A 22,804-nucleotide genomic window follows, 5' to 3' on the forward strand; every position below is an offset into this window, starting at 1 on the left:
CACATTGTAAAAGGTGTCCCTCACTGAACATTTTGTTTGGTGTAAATTTTAAGGAGAGCCAACTGATAAGGCAAAAACAACAGATCAGGTCAGTTGGTTTCACAATAGCCTACAGATTATGAGTAACTTACAAAACAAAGCATAGAATGCATAAAAAGATAACAGACTTTGTGCTATGTAAAATTTTCTTTGTTAAAAAGAGCCAAATCCAACTACCCCAACATAATATGATTTGTAATGTGAGTCCTTATTCCCAGAGAAAGGTTCTAATACAAATGTACACATGACAAACACAGAGAAGAACAAGTCATCCCCTAGGAACTGTGAACAAGGACTTGCAGAGACTTTGTGGGCTGCTCGGGCTACATCAAACCCATCTGCACAGAGCTACAGTGTGGGAAAGGTAGGTCCTGACTCATCTACCTGCATATTACAAGCCCCACTGGGTTGGACTTCTCAGAAAGAAACACACTTAAGAATGTAGTAGTTTGAATGAGAACAGCCTCCATAGGCTCATATGTTTGAGTACTTGGTCACCAGTTGGTGGAACTATTTGGGAAGGATTAGAACATGTGGCCTTGTTGGGGGAGGTTATATCACTGGGAGCAGGCTTGGAAGTTTCAGAAGACCACACCATTCCCAGGCAGTTCTCTGTGTATGTGTGTCTCTGCCTCTCTGTCTCGGTGTGCGTGTTTGTGTCTCTCTGTGTGAGGCTCTCTGTGTCTCTGTGTCTGTCTGTCTGTCTGTCTGTCTCTCCTCTCTCTCTCTCTCTCTCTCTCTCTCTCTCTCTCTCTCTCTCTCTCTCTCTCTCTCTCTCCTATTGTTACAGCACTATGCCCGCCTGCTGCCATGCTTGTCTGTCTGTCTGTCTGTCTGTCTGTCTGTCTGTCTGTCTCTCTCTCTCTCTCTCTCTCTCTCTCTCTCTCTCTCTCTCTCTGTCTGCTGTTGTGACATGAGCTCTCAGCTATTGTCCCAGCAGCACCATGTGTGCCTGCTGTCATGCTTCCCACCATAATGGTCATGGACTAGCACTCTGAGACTGCAAGCCCCCAATAAATTCTTTTTTCCATAAATTGTCTTGCTCCATGGTGTCTCTTCAGAGCAATAGAAAAGTCAGTATACAAAGAGGCACACCAGCCTGTATGATGATCACGCTCCTAGTGTCTTAGCAGTGTGCCATCAACAGTTTCATCAATTATGCAAGAAAGGACATGTGACTGGTATGCAAATTGAATAGAACCAAGTTAAGGTGAAATGACTTTAACAGTATTATTAGATCTTAAAATTATCCCTAATTACAGATGCTTCATTCGAAACTTCCACTCACTTTTTGCCTGCATTCTCAAATACCATAAGCTAAGTAATGCCCCCTCATAGAGGCTAAGAACTGATGGTGTGACATAAGAGCAAGCAGCGGAACCTTAGATCCTCATGGCTTCATCTGCCCCTTCACTTGTTAGCAGTTGTGAGTTACCTCCTAAGTGCCATCCGGAAGACGGACTGGATGACATAAATTCTTCCTAAAATGCACAAAGATGGGAGGTATCAAGCTAGAGCTGGAAGGCGTAAGATCCTCTAAAGCATCTTTCAGGGTTAAAGGAGACAGAGTCATCACGGGGAAGGGGATAGGGAGACGAGAAAGAGAGGCACGTCCCAGGGAAAACAACGAACATGTACTGACGAGTAAAATTACCAGATGGGGTGGTTAGTCTTGACTGTGAATTACATGAGGTTTAGAATCACTATGGCAACAAAGGTCTTTAAGGAATTATTAGATTGGGTTAATTGAGGTGGGAAAACCCCACCCTCAACATGGACAGTACCAATCCACTCACTGGAATCCTAGACTGAGCAAAAAGGAAACCGTGAGACAAGCATTCGTCCACAGCTCTCCCTTCCTGTCTGTGGAGGCAATGCGGCCAGCCACCTCCTGCGGCCATCATGAGTGTGTACTGCACCTGACAGTCAAAACAAGCACTCCCTTCCCTGCATGGCTTCTGTCTAGTGTTTTTCCCACAAATCAATAAGTGAAAAAAATACACAAACGGCGTACAGCAGCAAAGTAAGTCTGTAACCCTGGCTGCCAAGCCACCTGCCTCCTGGGTGTCAGAAGCCACCCTAAGCAGGAAGTGGAACATGAAAGTGAAGCGCAAAAGTTCTATTCTAGGTGAATTTGTGAGAGAAAACCCCTGACAACAGAAAGAGAGAATGGGCATTCTTCTACGGCTTGTGAGCTTGGGGGTGATGCAAGGGGAGCCATCCTTCCGGTCTGTCTTGTCTGGCTGTGGCAGTGATTCCAGTGGGACCTCTGGCATGAACAGTCGTGGGATGCTGGGATTCTAGAGGCAAACAGCCCAACCATCGTCACCACCCTGAGGATGAAACCACCTTGAGGGCCACCATCATGCGGGGTACCACCCATCGCATGGGAGAGCCAGTAGAGGGAAGGGAGGGAGCAGGGAATGAGATTATCATAATGAAATGCAGCACTGTGTATCAACTAAAAACGCAAAGTGGGTGGAGGGGAAGGGGAGAACAAGAATTGGAGCACAGTTAGTAAAGAACAACTTTTATTCAAGAAATATTTCAATACGAACAAAAGAGATGTGAATATAGCCTGGCCTCCATTACGAACGGTGAATGCTGAGGCAGAAGCAACGCAGAGGAGGTCGGTGTGTGGGAAATCAGTCAAGGATACTGGCCAGAGGAACTAGATACCCAGGGAGGCGGGGTGAGAAACGTGTGCCAAAGGAATCCTTTCAGTTGCTGACTTTAATGGCCTCAAGCTGTCTCCCGTGAGGCTGGGGCAGCAGGCGTCTTCGATGGCTGGATGAAATGGTTGTTGAGTGCTCCACTAACGAAGCAACACATAGCAGTGATCTGCAGGGCTGAATTCAGGCCAGATGCAGGGAGAGCAGGCTGCACCCCAAGCTCTCGGCTGAACGCACTAAGGTAAGCATTGTCTATGTCGGTCTGCTTCTGAGATAAGAAAAGGACAAAACATTTTTTTTTCTGAAAGTAAACTAAGGGAGAAGCACAAAGATGGTTGCGTGGTGTGTACCTGTTATGGTCCCCACCGGAAGACATAGCTCTCATTTCTCCATGGATGTAGTTGCTCACTCAGTTTATAAAGCAAATTCACGACGTGTGCTCCTCTCCTAACGGAACGCCCTGCAAATCCTCATGGGCAGCACTGACCACTGAGGAATAGGGAAGAGTCCTGGAAACATCTTTCTGCCCACCACTGTGCTAAATGACAGCTACAGAAGAAAACTCAACACAGCCTTGACTAAGCTCTCTCAAAATGCCCGTGCCACTTCAGCTAGTACGAAAAGAAAACATACTGCGGCTCTATACTTTCTACCCAGATCTACAGAAACACACTTCTAATTTTATACTAAATTGGGGCCTCCAGGAGAGAATCATTGTTTCCAAGGCTGGCAGAAAAGGTATTTTTTTTTAATTATTATTATTTAGAGAGACCCATCTGAAGGTGTTTGTGTGTGTGTGTGTGTGTGTGTGTGTGTGTGTGTGTGTGTGTGTGTGTTCATTCACAGTTCCTGGCTAATTTCTGTGTAAGGCAGTTTTTTAAAAACTAGAATTTCTCTTCCCCAAGACAGGCCATAAGAAACTCCACTCTCCTCTGCAAAGAAGTGTCCATTAAAAAGAATCTTCTTCGTCCATTGTCTAGATCTGGGTAGGGGTTTAAGGTTTACCGCCTGTATTGTCCTTGGCTGGTGCCTTAGTTTGAGTGGGACCCCTGTGCCCAAATCTGCCTATCATAATGTTCTACTTGTAGGCTTCTAGGACCCTCTGGATCCTTCTACTTTGCCATTCTCCCATGATTCTCTCATCTACAGTCCCACTAGAATGTCCTACCCTCTGTCTCAGTTTCCTGGTAAGTGAAGTCTTTCGTGGGACATGCCCCTTGGGCTAATATGCAGATATAAGTGAGTATATACCATTTGAGTCTTTCTGCTTCTGGGTTAACTCACTCATTATGATCATTTCTAGCTCAATCCATTTGTCCACAAATTTCGGGAATTCCTTGTTTTTAATAGCTGAGTAGTATTCCATAGTGTATATGTACCACAGTAGAGTGGAGAGTGGGATATTACTTTCTCACATACTCTGGTGCCTCACCTTTGACCATGTCCCCTGGAGGGGGAAACCTGGTGGCACTCAGAGGAAGGACAGCAGGTTACCAAGAAGAGACTTGATACCCTATGAACATATACGGGGGGAGGTAATCCCCCTCAGGAACAGTCATAGGGGAGGGGAATAAGGGGAAAATGGGAGGGAGGGAAGAATGGGAGGATACAAGGGATGGGATAACCATTGAGATGTAACAAGAATAAATTAATAAAGAAGAAAAAATGAAAAAAAAAGAATCTTCTTCATAATGGACAATTAAGGGGCGCCTTCCCCTACTCCTCTCTGTGTGTACCTTCCATTTGTATTCTTTGTAATATTCTTCATGACAATCCAGTAAAGGAGAGAGAGGAAGAGGAGGAGAGGGAGAGGGGAGGATAGAAAGGGAAGGGAGACAAGAGAAAGGGAGGTGACGACAGAGAGGAGCGACAGGACAGGGTAACGATACTCCATGTGGCCAGCAGGGGTCGCCCAGTGGTCAGAAAACAAGTAGGATGCTCCCAAGCTATTAGAAATAAAAGTTCCCCTAGGCACAGCTGGATGCTTTGTGGAGACACCCAGACAATAAACTCAAGGCCCACTCTGGAATGCTGTGTCTAGAAGAATAACAAAAACAATGGCGTCCATTTGGACTGGAATAGAGGACAGTAGAGGAACTCCACACTGATCCCGGCCCCTTATGTTCCAAACACTTGTAAAAAACATTTTTAGAAAATTCTATTTTAGAGTTCGTTTTAGGGGCTGATAGGAAAGCATAGTCTGTGAAGTACGTCTTGCCTTGCAAAGATGAAGACATGAGTGGGTGCCCAGAACCCATGTGGAGACAGCCAGGTGGGCGGAGAGAGGCGGTGGCCTGAGAGGCCCCGCACCACTCTGGGAACGTACAGGCATCTATCTCACTGCCCCCCTTGTCCTCTCACCAATAAATTCTTATTTTACTGTGAATCTACAGCTACTGATGGTCCCGCCTGGGTTCATCTTGACGGTTGATGAACCAGAGCTGGTATAGGACAGGCTTTGTCTTCTCTCTCTGCACCCATGGGCTTGAGTTCTCCACAAAACAGCCTGTGTCTCTGGTGTGTCTTCCAACCTCTGCTTCTCCTGCAAAGTGATAACAGCAGCATGCTGCTCTGAAGCCTGAGTGAGGACAGGCAGGGAGCTGAGGTGGCACGAACATGTCTGAAGCATTGTAAATATCCAATAAATTTTAATTTTTATCATAAATATCTCTACAATTGCACTTTCTCTGGAAAACCCCTCTTTGTAGTTCATGAATATGTTAATACATCTATAGCAAAGTGATGTCCTGCAAAAGCCACTGTTTATGTATGTATATGCATGTGTGCATTTAAGTGCGTGCTTGTGTGCGTGCATGAGTGCCCATGTACATGTGTTTGGAGGACAGAGGACCACCTTGGGCACCATTTCTTAAATGCTGTAACATGGGTTGTGTTGGTTTGTTTTGTGACAGGGTCTCTCAGTAGCTGCAGAAATCCCGCTGCCCCACCCCCACCCCCTTCGGCCCAGCACTGCAATTACACTCACGTACCACTGTGCTCAACTTTTTTGCCTGCATGCTGAGAGCCAGATTCAAACCCTCATGCTTGCGTGACAAGTATTTTGTCTCCAGACACTGCTTTTGGTCTCACACACACAAAGCCTGCTTTATGACAAGTCACTTTGACACACACTCTCAGGCAACAGACGTAGATAAGAAACAGAGGCCTTATAGGTGTGCTATTTCCTCCCAAGATGACCTACAGTTACTCCTAAAAACACTTCCCTGATTAAACTAGCACAGCATCTGCACCGCACACAGCCAGGAATTGGACGTTTGTAGCGTCTGCATCAGCCGCTGCCTCCTCCCTGGCTGTTTGCAAGAGTAGCAACCCAGATGGTTTTCCTCTGTTGAAGTACTGCGCTCCTAGGCTCCAAATCTCATTCCGACATTGCAGGGCTGTCAGGGTGTGGTTAAGTGTGTTGCTTCACACTGCCGAGGCAGTGGTTGCTCAAGATTCAGCTTCATAAGGGGCCAGGCAGGAGCAGTGATTGGCAAGGAATGCTGTGAGCTTCAGGGAGCTTGCCAGAGGACAGAGAGCAGGAGAGGCTGCCTTGGAAGACACGACCATGTCTTATTTGATTCACTTGAAGACACTTCCATTTCTGTTCTTACTCCACATGCAGCTTGCCAAGGCCTTTCCAGTAGCACCTGAACACCTGGAGGAGAAAAACCTAGAAATTGCTGAGGTAAACGAGCTGTCAGTTATGAGTGACTTACTGGTGACTGCAGAATTCACGGGGGTGGGGGTGAGGTGGGGGGGAGGGTCCCTTCTTAGTCTAATTGGCCAGAAAGGGATGGTTTGCTGAGACCCAGCATCCCTTCTGGGACTTGGAAGACTCCAAGTGAACAGGGCCAGGCCCTGGAAAATCTAGACATGAAGCCAGGCTGGATGCCCCAAAGTCTGAGGAGCAGTACTGTTGGGCTGGCGGAGGCCAGGGCCCTGTCAGAGAGAATATATTTACTTATAAACTGAACTGAGTTGCTTATCTAACATTTTTTTCTTCCAGTAAAAACCTGTAACACAGTTCGTTCCATGTTCTATAGGTCAGTGATAGACAGGTAAAATGCTCACTGGTACCCCAACCCTGAGAACTGATGGAGAGAGGGAGGAGGCCCTGTATGGCCTGACTACTGCTTCCTGTGTGGATGCCGCTTTGCAGCCAAAAACGCCATCAAGTGTAGAAGATAGAATGGAGGTGGGGGCCATGGCTAGTTAGCACGTTGTATAATCAGATTTCCCAGCACCTTTTATTAAGTTTTGGACACATTATAAATATAAAGCTTATAGCATTTCCTCTTTGTTTTATATTAGGAAAGTGAGGCCAGGTTTTTTTTTTTTCAGTGCAAGGAGTGTGATCACCAATTTCTTGTGCATAATGTTATTAGCATTGAGATTTCTGGAAATCATCATTCTTGCTCTTTTTTTTTTCTTGGTAGTTTCTGTGACTCGCACAGAAGCCCCCAAGTTCATCCTGGGTGTGCGCTGGGTTTACTGTCTAGATGCTGCCCTTCTAAGCCTCACCATAACTCTGTAAAGGAAAGCTTACCTTTTTTCCTGTCATGAGACAAAAGGCAGTGCTGGGATTTGAACCTGTCAGATCCCAAAGTGCGAGCTCTGCCCTCCATCACCTCAAAGCACCAGGTAGTCACACACGATGCATGGTATGCACACATGGACACACACAGCAAGCTAAAGAAACCTTGGCCTTGATTGACACATTAACACTTCTGAGTGAGAGTTGACCATCCAGGCATTATCTTGAATGAAATGCTGCTGGTAGCCCAGACATCTTCTGAAAGGATCAGGTCTTATTTGAGAGGCACTGCGATGAGCCAAGGCCTGAACTCTCACTTGCCTCATTTGTCTGTAAGGGAGTTTAAACTCTCTCTCTCTCTCCATTGAGTGAAAGAGAATTTTTGAAAAGAGAACTCCTCATTGTTGCAACCCTTCAACAGATGTAAAGACAGCAATAATGAAAGGCCAGTACTAAAAATAAATAACCAAGGCAGGCTGCTGACTGCATGGAAGTAGCTTGTATGTGACGCAGATTCATTCTTCCCTGTTGCAAGACTTTTATGGAAAAATTAGTTAGATTGCTGATTGCAGAGAATGTCCTACAGGCATTGTTCTTTCAAAGTCAACCAATAGACTTCTTTATTTTAATTCAGTGCATATATATATATGGGTTATACACACAACAATGCCCATGTAGGGGGTCAGAGCACACCTTGAAGGATTCAGCTCACTCTCTCTCTCTCTCTCTCTTTAATTTTACTTATTCATTTTTTATTTATTTTATGTATATGAATGCTCTGTTTTTGTATACACCAGAAGAGGAAATCAGATTGCATTACAGATGGTTTTGAGCCACCATGTGGTTGCTGGGAATTGAACTCAGGACCACTGGAAGAGTAGCCAGTGCTCTTAACCCCTGAGCCATCTCTCCAGCCCCTGGCTCTCTCTCTGTTCTTACCATGTGGTTGGTTAGGATCACTCTTGGCTCATTAGGCTGGCCCAATCTCCAATTTCTGTTATTGTCAGGGTCTGATTTACACTCTGTGGTGACTTAAAAAGAATTGCAAAAATATCCAGAGTCCTGAGGGCAATTTCACAACAGAAACTCTGATGTGTTTGTTTTGATCAGAATTACCTGAAAAAGTTCTACCATTTACCAAGCGCGCAGTTTCGGGATGCAGGGAGGCACAGCATAACGGTTGCAGGGAAGCTGAAGGAAATGCAGCGCTTCTTCGGCTTGGCCGAGACAGGGGAGCCAGATGCAGCGACTATGGAGATGATGGCAAAGCCTCGCTGTGGAGTACCCGACTCCGGTGACTTCATGCTAACCCCGGGAAACCCCAAGTGGACACACACTAACCTGACCTACAGGTGACATTCCCTGCCCTTGCGGAGTGTGAGTGAGCAGAGTATGGGCCAAAAGTGAGCAGGAGGCTGAGCTCGCAAGGAGCCATGGGTCCCTGCAGCTCTAAAGCTGCGTTGTTTTTGTCAGCAATCTAAACAGACAATGGCAGCATGAGACCGTCTCCTTCTGGGCACTCACCTTCAAGTCCTAAAGAGGCTTAACCATTGCTGGAGAGAATCTAGCCCTCTTCTGTGTGTCTTGGTAACAGCAAAAATGATATTCAATACTTGTGGAGTACAATTTTCCAGCCACCAACTAAGGCTTCTTGTGTGTTTAATTCCCTTAGCCACCCATGAGAGAGATCTTACACATCATCTTCATCTTATGAATGGGGACACTGAGGCCTGAAGACAAGTAGTTCCTTTCCACTCTGGTCTGTCTTCAGCCTGTAGACGTGCACCCCTCCTGATGTTCTATCCAAGTGGTAGCACATTGCATAAGTGACTTCTTCCAAAATGGAGTGGCTGACTGTGTAGTTGGAACGTGTTGCTCACAATAGCAAATGGTTCTTGCTCCTTTTCTTTTTTTCAAGGATTATAAACCATCCCTCACAGCTGTCAAGGGATGAAGTAAAAAGAGCAATTGAGAGAGCCTTTCAAATCTGGAGGGTGGCATCACCCTTGAACTTCACTGAAATCTCACAGCAAGAAGCAGATATCAACATTGCTTTCGTCCCAAGAGGTAGGTTCAAAGCAATCTTGTGTTCTCTAGTTAACCTGAGACGATAGGCAAAGGCTTAGCCCCAAACCATCTCATTTCAGACCACGGCGACAACTCTCCATTTGATGGGCCCAACGGGATCCTTGCCCACGCCTTTCAGCCAGGCCAGGGCATTGGGGGTGATGTTCATTTTGATTCAGAAGAAACATGGACTCAAGATACCAGAAGTAAGTGGGTCACTGTGAGCTCACATGGATCTTCTAAATTCATCTTTCCCACCTTAGATTTAAGATGTGTATTCACAAATACGCATCCACTCACATTACTATAGAATTTCGAACACACAAAGCAATCATTTACATTTTTTTGCTACTTAAAGATAAATCAACTTAAAAGTTTTTTTTAAATCAAAGGCTAATTGTTGACCCTATTTTTCACTGCAGGGCCTTAATCCCTATGTGCTACTGTCATGGGATAAATGAAACTTAGTAACTGATGAACAGAAACCTCTCAGCTGTTTAAGGGATGAGAAAGGCCAGGGTTAGAGTTCTTAATGCATCTTCACGTGGTAGAAGGATAAAGGAGACCATCTCACGGCAGCATCCATCCAGACCACTCCCATCAGGACCGCCTCCCAACATATCCTAACACATAATTTCTGAGAGAAGCACTTAAATGTCAGCAGGCAAGGAGCTGAACATTACAAACCACAGCCAAACCCTGCCTGGCCTCTTGTTGTACAAACAAGGGTGGACTGAGGGACCACACTCACGCAGTTACACATAGTCTTTGGCAGCTTGCACTCTGCCATGGCCAAGCTGACTGGTTAAGACGGAGGTTAGTTGGCTCCCAACGCACTAAGTTTCCTCACCTGTTGCTTTAGTGTCTCTCTCTCTCTCTCTCTCTCTCTCTCTCTCTCTCTCTAATGTTTGAAAAGGCCTATTCTTCACATCATTAGAAGTGTTGAAGACTAAGATTCATATAAAAAGAGCAGCCACATTCCTTTCTTTAGTACCTCCTTCTCAGCAATGTGTCTGTGCAACAAGACATTCTTTCCAGGAGCCTCCTGATGAGGTGAGGGCAGTGTGTGTAGATCCTGCAGTCAGTCAGCCTTGCCTGTGACCTACTGCACTGAGAGGCGGGCTCTTTCCTGTGTCTTCCTTGGAGACTCTGCTAATGAGCCTGAGGGCCAGAGGATGTGTGAGTGCCAGAGAAACAGGATTCTTCTCATCCTGAGATCCCTAGCTCTGCCACCATTTCACCAACCTTCCACGTCAGTTCTGCAGGAGTTGGAATAAAGACAGATGTGATAAGAGCTTGTGGCTTCTACTTTGATACCTCTTAATTGCTGTTCTTTAGGTCCCTGGAAAGAAAAGGAAAAACATGAACATATGAGACAGTTTCCTTCCTGGGCAGTTTTGGCCTCAAGGACACATTCTTTGAGAACATATTTTCAGCACCTGTGGAGCCAGTTATAGCATCCACCATATTTTTTTTGCATTTCAGATTACAACCTGGTTCTGGTGGCAGCTCATGAATTTGGACATTCCTTGGGACTCTCTCACTCCTCTGATCACGGCGCCTTGATGTACCCAAACTATGCGTACACAGATCCCAGTACCTACTCACTACCTCAGGATGACATCAACGGCATTCAGACAATCTACGGTTAGGTCATGTGGACAGAGCAATAGAAAGCAGTGAGACCTGGGAGTTGGCCTCAACGAGTCCAGCATGCAAGCATCTCTTCTTTGGAGTCTCTGGACTCTATCCACAAAGAAAGCTTAAGTCAATCTCTGAAAATTACTAGTAATATAGTCTTGGCAAAAGAGGCCTCTGGGGCTGAGCCTCTGATGTGATTTCACTATGTCTTGGTTTTCAGTTATTAGATGACTATTACTACATTAAAGAAAAGATTAGAGGGCAGGCCTCTTGGCACGTATCTGTAATATTAGTGCCCAGGGGGCTGAGGTAGGAGAACTGGGAACTTGAGAGCAGCTTCCACTACGTGGTGAGACTTGGTCTCAAGAAAAGAAGGAAGCAGATATGGAGATGAGGAAGTAAGAAGAAAGAAAGGGAGGAAAAGGAAGGAGGGAAGGGGGAAGACTTGGAGAAAAGTATAGAGGTACTGTCCCATCACTGTCCCTAAATGGTGGGGACATTTTCTTCCTCCATTTTTATGCTTTCCAATTTTATATATTCTGAAAAGACATGATTGCCCCTTTTCATACAGCAACTGTCCTCTCAGAATCACCCGTTAGGGAAATCTTCACATAGATCCCCAAGCCGGCATGTGCAAGGCCCGTCACACATGTTCCCTCAGGTATAATTTGTGTTAGAGGAAGGTGAATGACCCGGCTCCCCCCTCTTGCCCCCTGCTACCTGAAAATATGAAAGGAAGCGGGGTAGGAAGGATGCGCTCTCCCTCCTGGGCTGGGGTCGCCCTAGAGGACAAGAGTATCAGGGAGCTTTATCATCACTGCAGACTTTCTAAGAATACGGAACCCCACTCAAATCCCAACTCCCTGACACATGCCAGCTGTCGCTCCCTTAGCTTGCCAATGTTTTCCGTTCTCTTGGTGCTCCAGGATTGCACAGCGCTGAGTACAGCCGTTAGTCCACAACGAGAAAACACAGAGAGATGCAAATTGTTGTGTATTTTGTTTAATATTTTGAGACGTTGTCTCACTGTATGTCCACACTGGTAGCAAACATACAATCCTCCTGCTTCAGTATCCACAGCACTGGGATTACAGGAATGTGCCACCATGCCTGGCAAGATGGAGTTTTTTTTATAGAAAAGAAACTGAGTTAGATTTATCCTCTAGGGTGAAAGACTTAAGATGAGATCTACCCTTACCCTTACATTTTGGTGAGGAGGAAGGAAGTGGATTCTCAATGACGAAAAGGCAGACAAAGCAAACAGGAGCGAGAGGGGCGGGTTAGACTCTACAAGGAAGGACAGAAGTCAGGTGTGTTTCCAGCTTAGGCAGCAGCTGTCCCCTGGGAACAGACCAAGCCTCTCCAGGGTCTTATGTACAGAGTCGGCTGTGTCCTGTTGAGTCAGCTGGAAACTTTTTCTTCATGAAAAGACACTCTGCTTTCCTACTTGAGACGTACCAGCATAAGCATGGGGTTTACACTTATTAAATGTTTTTAATTTCCAGGACCATCAAACAACCCGATCCAACCTACTGGGCCCAGCACTCCCACAGCCTGTGACCCCCGCCTGAGATTCGATGCTGTCACCACACTCCGTGGGGAGATTTACTTCTTTAAAGACAAGTATAAACTTTAGCTGTCTGTTCTCCATACTTGTCTGTTTGCCAAACCTTAAAATGAGATTCTAACGAAACACGTCACTCAGCTTTTCTTTTGACCCAACACATAGTTATTTCCTTGGAGTTCTTAGTATTTTCTGGATGTCATGAAACATCCAGAGAGTGGGGGGACTGAAGCATCAAATACCCACAGGCTTTTCTAATGTGGTTAGAGACCTTCAGTATTTGATCTGTTAAATGCTAAATGCATTTGTTGGGCTAAGAAGAGGCCATGAGGCCAACCAGGATCTAATAAGATGGGGCTTGTGACCTGTCAATGGATCACCAGATGGATATCACTACCATAAATTAGGGTCCTGTATGAATTATGCATGTGTTATATATTTATATACTGCAGAAACCATGCAAGGGTCATGTGTAGCCAAGAACCATAAGCCAACAGCTCCCTGTCTCTTCTTCTCCGTGTCTCTGTTCCTCCTTCTCCTCCTTCTCTCTGTCTGTCTCTGTCTCTGTCTGTCTGTCTCTGTCTCTGTCTGTCTCTGTCTCTGTCTGTCTCTCTCTGTCTCTCTATGTCTCTCTGTCTCTCTCTCTCTGTCTCTCTCTCTCTCTCTCTCTCTCTCTCTCTCTCTCTCTCTCTCTCTCTCTCTCTCTCTCTCTCTGTGTGTGTGTGTGTCCTGTGTTCCTTTAGGTACTTCTGGAGACGGCATCCTCAGCTGAGAGAAGTTGACCTCAATTTCATCTCCCTGTTCTGGCCTTTCCTGCCCACTGGCCTTCAGGCTGCTTATGAGGATTTTGACAGAGACCTGGTTTTCTTATTTAAAGGTAACAACCTGCTGTCTTTTCCTTCTGCTCTTTCTGAAGGGTGTGGCAGGACTTCTCTTTGCTCCATAGCACTTTCAAAAAGGACAAGCCAGGAAGAGCATGTTGTTATCCAGGCTCCAGCCAGGAGTCCAGGCTTAGGCTCCACGATGGTCAAAAATGACTGAGTGAACTTACCCAAGCTGGACCCTCATGAAATCTCAGTTTTGTCCTCAACAAACACAACTGCATGAGACAACCTTCAGCATTGCTCTGACCTCATCCTAGATATAGTTTTCTAAGATACCTCGAGGCTATGATTTAGTTTCTAAACAGAAGTCACATCAGGCAAGACATCTGCTTTAGGGACCACTGTAATGTGTGGTGTTTTACAGGTTCAGGGAGGAACCACCGGGGCTACCATTGTACTCAGGGGCTCCACTTTGATGCCCTTATCTTTCTCAGACTATCTGCTCCATTTTCATTACTGTGGGGATCACAAAGTGCTGTGTGCTATGTTGTAGAAAGGGGAGCTTTGTTAAGGATGTTACCTGAATTGTTGGCAGGCAGACAGTACTGGGCTCTAAGCGGCTATGACCTTCAGCAAGGTTACCCCAGGGACATATCCACCTATGGATTCCCACGCACTGTCCAAGCCATCGACGCAGCTGTTTCCTACAAAGGGAAGACCTACTTCTTCGTAAGCAACCAATGCTGGAGGTGAGATCGTGAGCCTTTCCATAAAGCTGAAATCTGTGTTTCTCTGCTCTGTGTGCAAACCATCAACATGGACATCTGAAGGCTTTGAAGTCTGAGTGGCCTTTGACAACTTAGTGAGGTCAGAGTCTTTATCACAAGATGATATCACATGAAATGCCTCCGCAGATGTACCAAGGACTCTGGGTCATGAAACACTTCACGCCTTCATAGAGCTCTAGGGAGGCGCATGGGGAAGGAAGTGGGTTGATTCTTACTCCAAGGTGAGTTCTGACAGTCTCTAGTGAATGTTTTCCACAACATTTGCAGAATCTGGTGTACAAGAGGAAGTTATTAAAACATGCAAGCAAAAGAGGAAGTGTCTGTAGAGAGGAAGAGGACAGCTGGGTGGGGCTAGAAGGGAGGGCAATGGAGGCGTGAATACAAATGGTATACGTGTGGAAGTGTCATAATGAAGCCCATTAATTTACATGCTAATAAAAATACTAATAAAGCAATGCATTTATTTGAATTATATACACATGTACACACATGCACATAGTTATGCTTAATTTACCAATAAAATAAAATACCTAGAAAAGTATAGGCTCTACTTGGGGAAGTAACCCTGCTCACCATCACATGCTGTCTCAGAATCAGGGGCACTTCTGTGTTTTATAAATCAACTACCCCATGTAGAGAAGTTAAGCATTCCTAATCTCAGCCAATGGGACACAGACTTAGTGTAAACATGTGGAAGAGAGCACTTTGTAACACATGTAAGTAAAGAACAGGCTGTCGTGTGTATACTGTTTTTTAAATCGTGTGAAATTTTGTTCTCGTTAGATATGACAACCAAAGAGGATCCATGGACCCAGGCTATCCCAAAAGCATAGCAAGCACATTCCCAGGAATAAACTGTAGAGTGGATGCCGTTTTCCTGCAGGATTGTAAGTAGGAGAAAAAAAAGTTAACAGAAAATTGTTTACATTTTAAAAATAGCGCAGTTGCCCTTGTGTACTGTTTGGTCTCTTTGGTGGGAACTCGCTCAGATGGCTGAGACTAAAAGCTAACCTGGATACTCCTCTCTTTCTTACAGCCGTTCTCTTCTTCTTCAGTGGACCGCAATACCTTGCATTTAGTCTCGTCACTCACAGAGTCACTAGAGTTGCAAGAAACAATGTATGGCTTAACTGCACATAGAGTCAAGCAAAGCCAAGTGTCCTTGCATCCACCCTATGAATACAAAAGGGGCTTCAGTCTGTATATTCATCCCACGGGTTCTGCTCAGACTTTCCTCAGTTGTAGCTAATGCTGCAGCCATCCTCCAGGAACAGGCGTCTGTAATCCTCCAGCTTCAGCACAAGGTGACTCCCCCTGCACATTCCGTCCCTGCTTAGTGACCACATCGCAAAGAGAAAGGAGCCAGTTCATCACCTCAACCATCACCATTTCACTATCTGCTCCTCTGCCTTCTAACCCTCATGGTCTACTGCTTGCTTACCTGACTTCAAATATCCCCGAATCTTTCCAAACATGGAATCTAGCACTGGATGTTGATTACACGTAAGAATTATAAACACACAGAGAAATCACCTGTCTGTCCAGAATATGTGCTGTTGTTTCATCCCTTGGAAAGAAACGTGGAAAGTATATATTGCGGGTTGAATCACACCCTTCTCCATGCCGGGCAATAAATACATTGAAGTCTTAACCGGGATGTTTATCTAAAACCAGAATCTTTGCAGATCTAATTAATTATGTATAAGTGACAAATGGCATTATTCAGGGTTAAGGTGAGCCCTAAGCCTGTAGGTGAGTTCTTAGTGAAAGGGGAGAGGGATGGGGATATAACTCAGAGATAAAACATTTCCCTAACATGTCTGATTCTGTGGGGATTAGGGGAGACTCGGCAGAGGCATAGCCACACAGTAGAAGTGACCAATCAAAGAGAAATAGAGCACAGAATGATGCAACTATAAGGCTATTTGCCAATAATTTCCCAGCCAGTGGTGAATAGGAAGAGGACAAGAAGGGACCATTCCTTTCAGAAAACAAATTCCTGAACTGAGACACTTGCTGATATGGGTTTTCTGGCTTTTGTGGAAAAAAAAAACTAAATAAATTTGTTTCTCTACTCTGCAGAATGTTTTCTTTGTTAGAGAAGCACTAAAATGCCAACACAGTGCGTCAGCTCTTAAGACTACTGGGGATTGTTGCTGCGTGACAGGGTGCTTATCTCACATGCATGAGGTCCTAGGTTCAACCCCTGATAGCAGGACTTTAAAAGCCAAAAACAAAACACAATAATAAAAAGGAAATGCACTGCCAAGGTCAGGGTGCATTGACATCTGCATAAAGTCCAGTCAACCACCTGCAGAGTATCATGAGGCACCTTCTGGTGTGGAAACAGGAGAGGCCACCTCCCCGCCACCCCCCTGCTTTCTCCTTTGAGAGGCCAAGCCAGAAAGTGCAGAAAACACATTAGCTACATATGGCATTGCCAGTCACGGTCGATGTCAGATGCCGTATTTCTAAAACAGCTCAGTAGGGCAATTTTTCAAATATATAAAAACAAGAAGTGCATTTTTTGCATGATATCTGCTATTTCTGTGAGCTGCTCATTGTAGCTACCCCAACCATCATCTTTATATTTTAGGGCGAGAATTCAATTCCTGCTTTTCGTTAGCCACATTTCAGAGTCACACGCTTTTTCCAGGTGTCACGTTTATGTGAGCACAAGAGAGGCAAGAAACAAAGCTTGGATTTTAAACGAAATTCCTCTACATTGATTTTGGGTCTATTTGAAAAAAATAAACCCCAAGTGAAGTCCTTGGTGCAGTTATTTTGGGAGAGATGCATGATTCAAGGGGGCAGCTGTGCAATGAGATGGAAACGGAGCTCAAGCTGATATAGGGCAGAATGTGTAATGACAGCCTCTACCATGGGCATCTGGCCTCTGTGTCCATCAAGACCTGCTGAGAATCCCACAGAATACTTTATACTGGAGGTAGGAAAATACTTCACCATTTCTCAGGCCCTGTAGGGAGACAATTATTTCTGGGGTGTTTAATTCTGAGCTATATTTCTTTTTTTTTTTTTTAAGATTGATTTATTTACTAATTATACAGTGTTTTGACTGCACGTATGCTTGCAAGCCAGAAGAGGGCACGAGATCTCATTATAAATGGTTGTGAGCCACCATGTGGTTGCTGGGAAATGAACTCAGGACCTTTGGAAGAACAGACAGTGCTCTTAACCTCTTAGCTATCTCTCCAGCCCCTGAGCTATATTTCAAACTGATCTGGCAACTTGTGTCGTCCCAAAGACAAGACTCATAGTTTCTCACAAGGAGACGCGTCGCACAGATCAGAGTTGCATTGGGAGTAGTGATGCAGGGTGTCAAAGATGTCTTCTACAGATTTGCTTGTAGGAGATGGTGATGCAGGAACGGGGGGGGTGGGGGGTGGGGAGGAAGGGAAGAGGGGGGATCTGCTCTGGAGAGACATAGCAGGCTGAGAAGGTAGAGCTACAGCTGCTGGCCCCGGGAAGGCCTCAGTGTGGCTACCCTGGCATGCTTCTCTCTGTTTTGCAATCCGGTTTCAGTGCGATCATTGCACACAGCCAAGACTTTACAGACTTCCCTCAGGACAGGCGTGGCGTGTACCTAATTCCTTCCCAAAACATGCAAGCCAAATAGTGTGTGGGGTTTCTCAAAAGATATTACGAATTGTCTTTTTCAAGCTGAGCAGTGGTGCCTTTAATCCCAGCACTCAGAATGCAGAGGCTGGCAGATCCCTGAGTTCAAGGCTAGCCTGGTCTACAGAGTGAGTACCAGGACAACCAGGGCTACACAGAGAAGCCCTGTCTGGAAAAAACAAAAAGCAATTGCCTTTTCTTCCTTCTTCACTTTGTGCAGTGCAGGTGCCATGGCTACATCATGAGAAACCACACAGCCCTGATGATACACAATCAGTCATCCTAGAAGCCACAGAGTACCAAACCCAGACTGCTCAAACATGAGGAAAACCATTAACTTTAGTTTGAAAACCCACCTGCTATTGTGGACTTTTCTGTTTTGTTCAACCAAATCTCATCCCAGCCCCATGGAGGCCTGAGACCCACTTGACTCCAGCAAGGAAGGTCTCCACCTCCCAGACCCGTCCTCACATAGCTGAGCCTCCAGGTGACTTTTCTCCCCCACCCTGAAGTTCCAAACAGATGCACAACACAGAGCTACCAAAGTGAAAAAAGGAGACCAAACAAGAAAGTTGGAGAAATCAGAGACAATCCTGGCAGGAAAGAAAAAAGTCAAAGTAAGAATATTTAACGTCTGGGGGGGAGAGAAGTTGGGAGGAGGGGCTAGGAGGAGAGAAGTGAGGGGAAACTGTAGTTGGGACCTAAATAAATATTTTTTAAAAGAGTGTTTAACATCATCAACATAAAGAATACATATTATGAAAACACTCAAATACAAAACTATAATAAATAATAATAAGCAAAGAATTGCTCTAGATTTAACGAGACAGTACTTATCATAAAGACACAGAGGCAGGGGGATGGCTCACTGGGTGGAGCAGCTGTGCACGGATGGGACCTGAGTTTGGACCTCCAGAACTCATGTAGGGGCCAGGCACCGTAGCACACAGTAGTGTACTTAACTCAAGTAATTCCTGACTCAACTCTTCTTTCACATCACACTACCAAAATACGCACGTGCTTTCTGCCAAAGAAAATTATTTCAAAATGCCTAACAACTTATATGTCAAAGGCTACCAGTTTTGAGACGAGAAAGCTAACTTGGGGGCCTTGCTAAGTGATGCATTCAGTTAAAGCGTGAGCAGTGTGCTGAATAAACCGTCACAGGCTGCTTACACAATCCAAGCTTATCTAAGGGGGAAAAAAGCCATGAGCCACTTCATGGCAAGTGTCCTTCGCTGTTATTAATTAAATGAATGCTTCATGCCACGTCTCACTGTGGACTTTCTAAGCACCATGAGAACAGGAACAAGCGCTAACTGAAGACACGGAAATGAAGAGCCTTCTGCCCCTGCTGTTTAATTTTATCACACTTTCTTCCACATTTCCTGCAGACCGGAAGGACGGACATGAGGACAACAGCCAAGTGGCCCAGGTAGGCACTCAGTGCGTGCGAATAGCAACGGGCACTAGGATGTTCTTTTCAATGCTTCTCTCGGGACCTCCCGAGAGGTTTTATATATATATATAAAAAGAAAGATACACAAATGTATATATGCATGAATAGTTATGAATATATATGTATGTATATATGAAAAGTATGTGGCTTTAGCAATTCCTTCTGAAAATCCAACTAGTCTGTTATATATTGGTTAATCCCATAAGTTTGCAAAGTAGATAATTACCTCTGCTGTCTCCTAAAATTTCAAGAGTATACCAAGTTGAAAGGAAGAGTAAAAACACGTAAACCATGTCTGCACCTGGCAGCCAGAGTGGCCTCACCTTCAGTGGAGGATCGGTGGTGTCTGGACTGCGTGGTTGGGCTAGCGCTAGTCAGCTGTCAGTCAACTGATGGCTAGCATCGGAAGAACAGATAGGGAGACTCCTTCCTCCCCCTTTGCATCTCACCTTTCTCATCCCCTTGCTGTTTCCTTTTCATTGTCCCTGCTGCCAAAGGAGATCCCGGGCCACTTTGCTTCGTTTGAGGAGAATATTTGCTCTCCTGTAGCCTGCATTCTTTTTGTCTTTTTTGCCAGGCATACCTCAACCAGTTCTACTCTCTTGAAATAGAAGGAAGTCATCTTGTTCAAAGCAAGAATGTGAGTCTCCTAGATGGCAAACTTCGGGAAATGCAGGCATTTTTTGGGTTGACAGTGACTGGAAAACTGGACTCAGACACTCTTGAGATCATGAAGGTGCCAAGGTGCGGTGTGCCCGATGTGGGGCAGTATGGCTACACTCTCCCTGGGTGGAGAAAACACAGTCTTACATACAGGTAACGTTTCTACTAACTTAGATTAACCCAAATACTGTCCAAGAAGCAACCAGAATAACGGCTTATCTTACTGACACCTCCCAAGTGCAAGCCACTTTATGGGCCCCGTGTATTTGTGTATTCCATCCCCACGTTAGACCTAGGTTGTGGGCAGTGGTGCTGCTACCATCTTAGCCACAGAGAAACTAAATGGAAAGGCTGTTGCCTACAGCCAGTGTTGCAAAGGACACAGGCTCTAGCAGACAGGTCCCAGTCTCGAGGATGTCCTCTCCAATGTGAACTTAGGACAGGAAACAACAACATCTGCCACAGTGCTCTGGAGGCACCATGAGGTGTGCAGAAATATGAAAAGGCTGTGAGTGTGTAGGAGTGTGTGTGTGTGTGTGTGTGTGTGTGTGTGTGTGTGTGGTAGTTGAGGTATGGTTGCATGTGTGTGTGGTCGTAGTTGGGGTGTGGTGTGTTTGGGGTGGCTTGAGTGTAGTTGTGTGTGTGGTGGTACTTGGGTTGTGGTTGTGTGTGTGGTGGTGCTTGGGTTGTGGTTGTGTGTGTGGTGGTAGTTGTTGTGGTTGTTGTTGTTGTGTGTGTGTGTGTGTGTTTGTTAGAGCTGTCAAATCTCAAATACTGGGTGGGTCCCAGTATAAAGAGAAATTTGCTCTCTGCTATTTAAGAATAAGATGATGTAAGAAAGCTAGCTAGCTAAGGAGCTAAAGAAATGACTCATCAGTTAAGAAATTTTAGTTCTTGCTGAGGCTCCAACTTCAATTCCCACTACCCACATGACAGCTCACAAGCATATGGCACTCCAAATCTGATGCCCTCTTCTGACTTCTGCAGGCCCTTACACACATGTAGTACACATACAAACACTCAAGGACACACACACATGCATACACCTCACACAAATAGATGAAAGATGATAGTAAGATAGATAGATAGACAGATAGATAGATCGATAGATAGATAGATGAAAGAAAACTAGCTAAACATGAGCCTGAGAGTGAGCAAACAAGTAGTGTTCTTCCGTGGTGATTTGGGCTCCTGCCTGTCCCTCAGTGGTGCCCTGTGACCTGGAAGTGTAAGCCAAACAAACCCTTTCCTCCTCTAAGTTGCCTTTAGCCAAAATGTTTTGTTTTATTACAGCAAGAGAAAGAGAAATCTGAATTAGGTTATGTAAAGCTCCTTCATCTAAATAAAATGACAGCAATTGTTAGAGGATACCACAACGGCAACTTCCTATAGCCTGTGACTAGCAAATTGCGTGTGTATGTGTGTGTGTCTGTGTGTGTGTGTGTCTGTGTGTATGTATGTGTCTATGTGTGTCTGTGTATGTGCATGTGTGTGTCTGTGGGTGTGTGCATGTGTATATATGTGTGTGTGTTTGTGTCTGTGTGTGCATGTGTGTGTCTGTGTATGTATATGTATGTGTGTCTGTGTTTGTGTGAGCACACATGCGTGTGTGTGTGTGTGTGTGTCTGTGTGTGTTTGTGTGTGTATGTGTCTGTGTATCTGTGTGTGTGTGTCTGTGTGTGGATATATGTGTGTGTCTGTGTGTGTGCATGTGTGTGTCTCTGTGTGTCTCTGTGTGTGTGTCTGTGTGTGTGCATGTGTATGTGTCTGTGTGTGTGCATGTGTGTGTATATGTGTGTGTGTCTGTGTGTGTGCATATGTGTGTCTGCATGTGTATATGTGTGTGTGTGTCTGTGTGTGTGCATGTGTGTGTCTGCATGTGTATATGTGTGTGTGTGTCTGTGTGTGTGCATGTGTGTGTCTGCATGTGTATATGTGTGTGTGTGTCTGTGCGTGTGTGTGTGTGTGTCTGTGTGTATATGTGTGTGTGTGTCTGTGTGTGTGCATGTGTGTGTCTGCATGTGTATATGTGTGTGTGTGTGTCTGTGTGTATATGTGTGTGTGTCTGTGTGCATGTGTGCCTGTGTGTGTGTATGTGTCATTTTGCCTACTTTTCAGAATAATGAACTACACTCCTGATATGACACGAGCTGATGTGGATGAGGCTATTCGGAAAGCTCTACAAGTTTGGAGCAAAGTCACTCCATTGAGGTTCACCAAGGTTTCCAGCGGCATTGCAGATATCATGATAGCCTTCAGGACTAGAGGTAAGGCTCACAGTGGGAGGGCTGTGGGGCTTTGTTCTACAATCATTGGAAACTGACCTTTCTCTCCATCAACTGTATCTCAGCCCATGGCTGGTGTCCACGTTATTTTGACGGTCCTATGGGAGTCCTCGGCCATGCCTTTCCTCCAGGTCTAGGTCTAGGTGGTGACACTCACTTTGATGAAGATGAAGACTGGACAGCCAAGAATGATGAAGGTGAGTCTAATTTTCACTATGAGCACCAGGCTTTAATCTGAAAAAAAAAATCTCTGGAATCACTGTAGTGTTAGCTGCTTCATATCCAAATGTCCCAATTTCACACATAATTTTCTACAGTCTCAGATCACACTAGTAAAGTGACTAATAACCATTAGCAGTAGTAATGCTCCAGGTTTTAGTGTGGGAGAGCAGTGCTTGCCATGCAGCCATGCACTCATTCACATAGCATTGCGAGTTTGCACAGTGCCTGCTACACAAGGTGTGTTCTGTGAACTTGCAGCTCTTTGTGTCTTGTGAGATGCATAAAGCTTCAACCCCCACTCTCCACACACGGCTCCACACTGAGCCAATGGCTGCAGTCACCTGTAGCTCAAAGGCTGAAGGAAGACTTACCAGGGCTGCTGGCTTTAAGCCTGAGGTTAAAGAATA

The 22,804-nt window shown here is 45.3% G+C and overlaps 1 protein-coding gene across 1 annotated transcript in view; it reads left to right on the plus strand.

The window, feature by feature from the left end:
* LOC311598378 (uncharacterized protein) overlaps positions 1 to 22,804 on the plus strand; it is a 50,049-nt gene that overhangs the window by 19,570 nt on the left and 7,675 nt on the right. Inside the window, exons 11-26 of the mRNA XM_084783436.1 lie at positions 2,787 to 2,952; positions 6,201 to 6,399; positions 8,359 to 8,600; positions 9,167 to 9,315; positions 9,396 to 9,521; positions 10,801 to 10,962; positions 12,462 to 12,579; positions 13,264 to 13,397; positions 13,940 to 14,093; positions 14,916 to 15,019; positions 15,169 to 15,264; positions 18,281 to 18,385; positions 19,070 to 19,203; positions 19,805 to 20,043; positions 22,009 to 22,157; positions 22,241 to 22,372. Of these exons, the coding sequence (XP_084639562.1) occupies positions 2,787 to 2,952; positions 6,201 to 6,399; positions 8,359 to 8,600; positions 9,167 to 9,315; positions 9,396 to 9,521; positions 10,801 to 10,962; positions 12,462 to 12,579; positions 13,264 to 13,397; positions 13,940 to 14,093; positions 14,916 to 15,019; positions 15,169 to 15,264; positions 18,281 to 18,385; positions 19,070 to 19,203; positions 19,805 to 20,043; positions 22,009 to 22,157; positions 22,241 to 22,372 (2,409 nt within the window). The remainder of the gene's footprint in view (positions 1 to 2,786; positions 2,953 to 6,200; positions 6,400 to 8,358; positions 8,601 to 9,166; positions 9,316 to 9,395; positions 9,522 to 10,800; positions 10,963 to 12,461; positions 12,580 to 13,263; positions 13,398 to 13,939; positions 14,094 to 14,915; positions 15,020 to 15,168; positions 15,265 to 18,280; positions 18,386 to 19,069; positions 19,204 to 19,804; positions 20,044 to 22,008; positions 22,158 to 22,240; positions 22,373 to 22,804) is intronic.

This window comes from Acomys minous, assembly GCF_964271855.1.
Source record: "Acomys minous genome assembly, chromosome: 5".
NCBI classification, from domain to species: Eukaryota; Metazoa; Chordata; class Mammalia; order Rodentia; family Muridae; genus Acomys; species Acomys minous.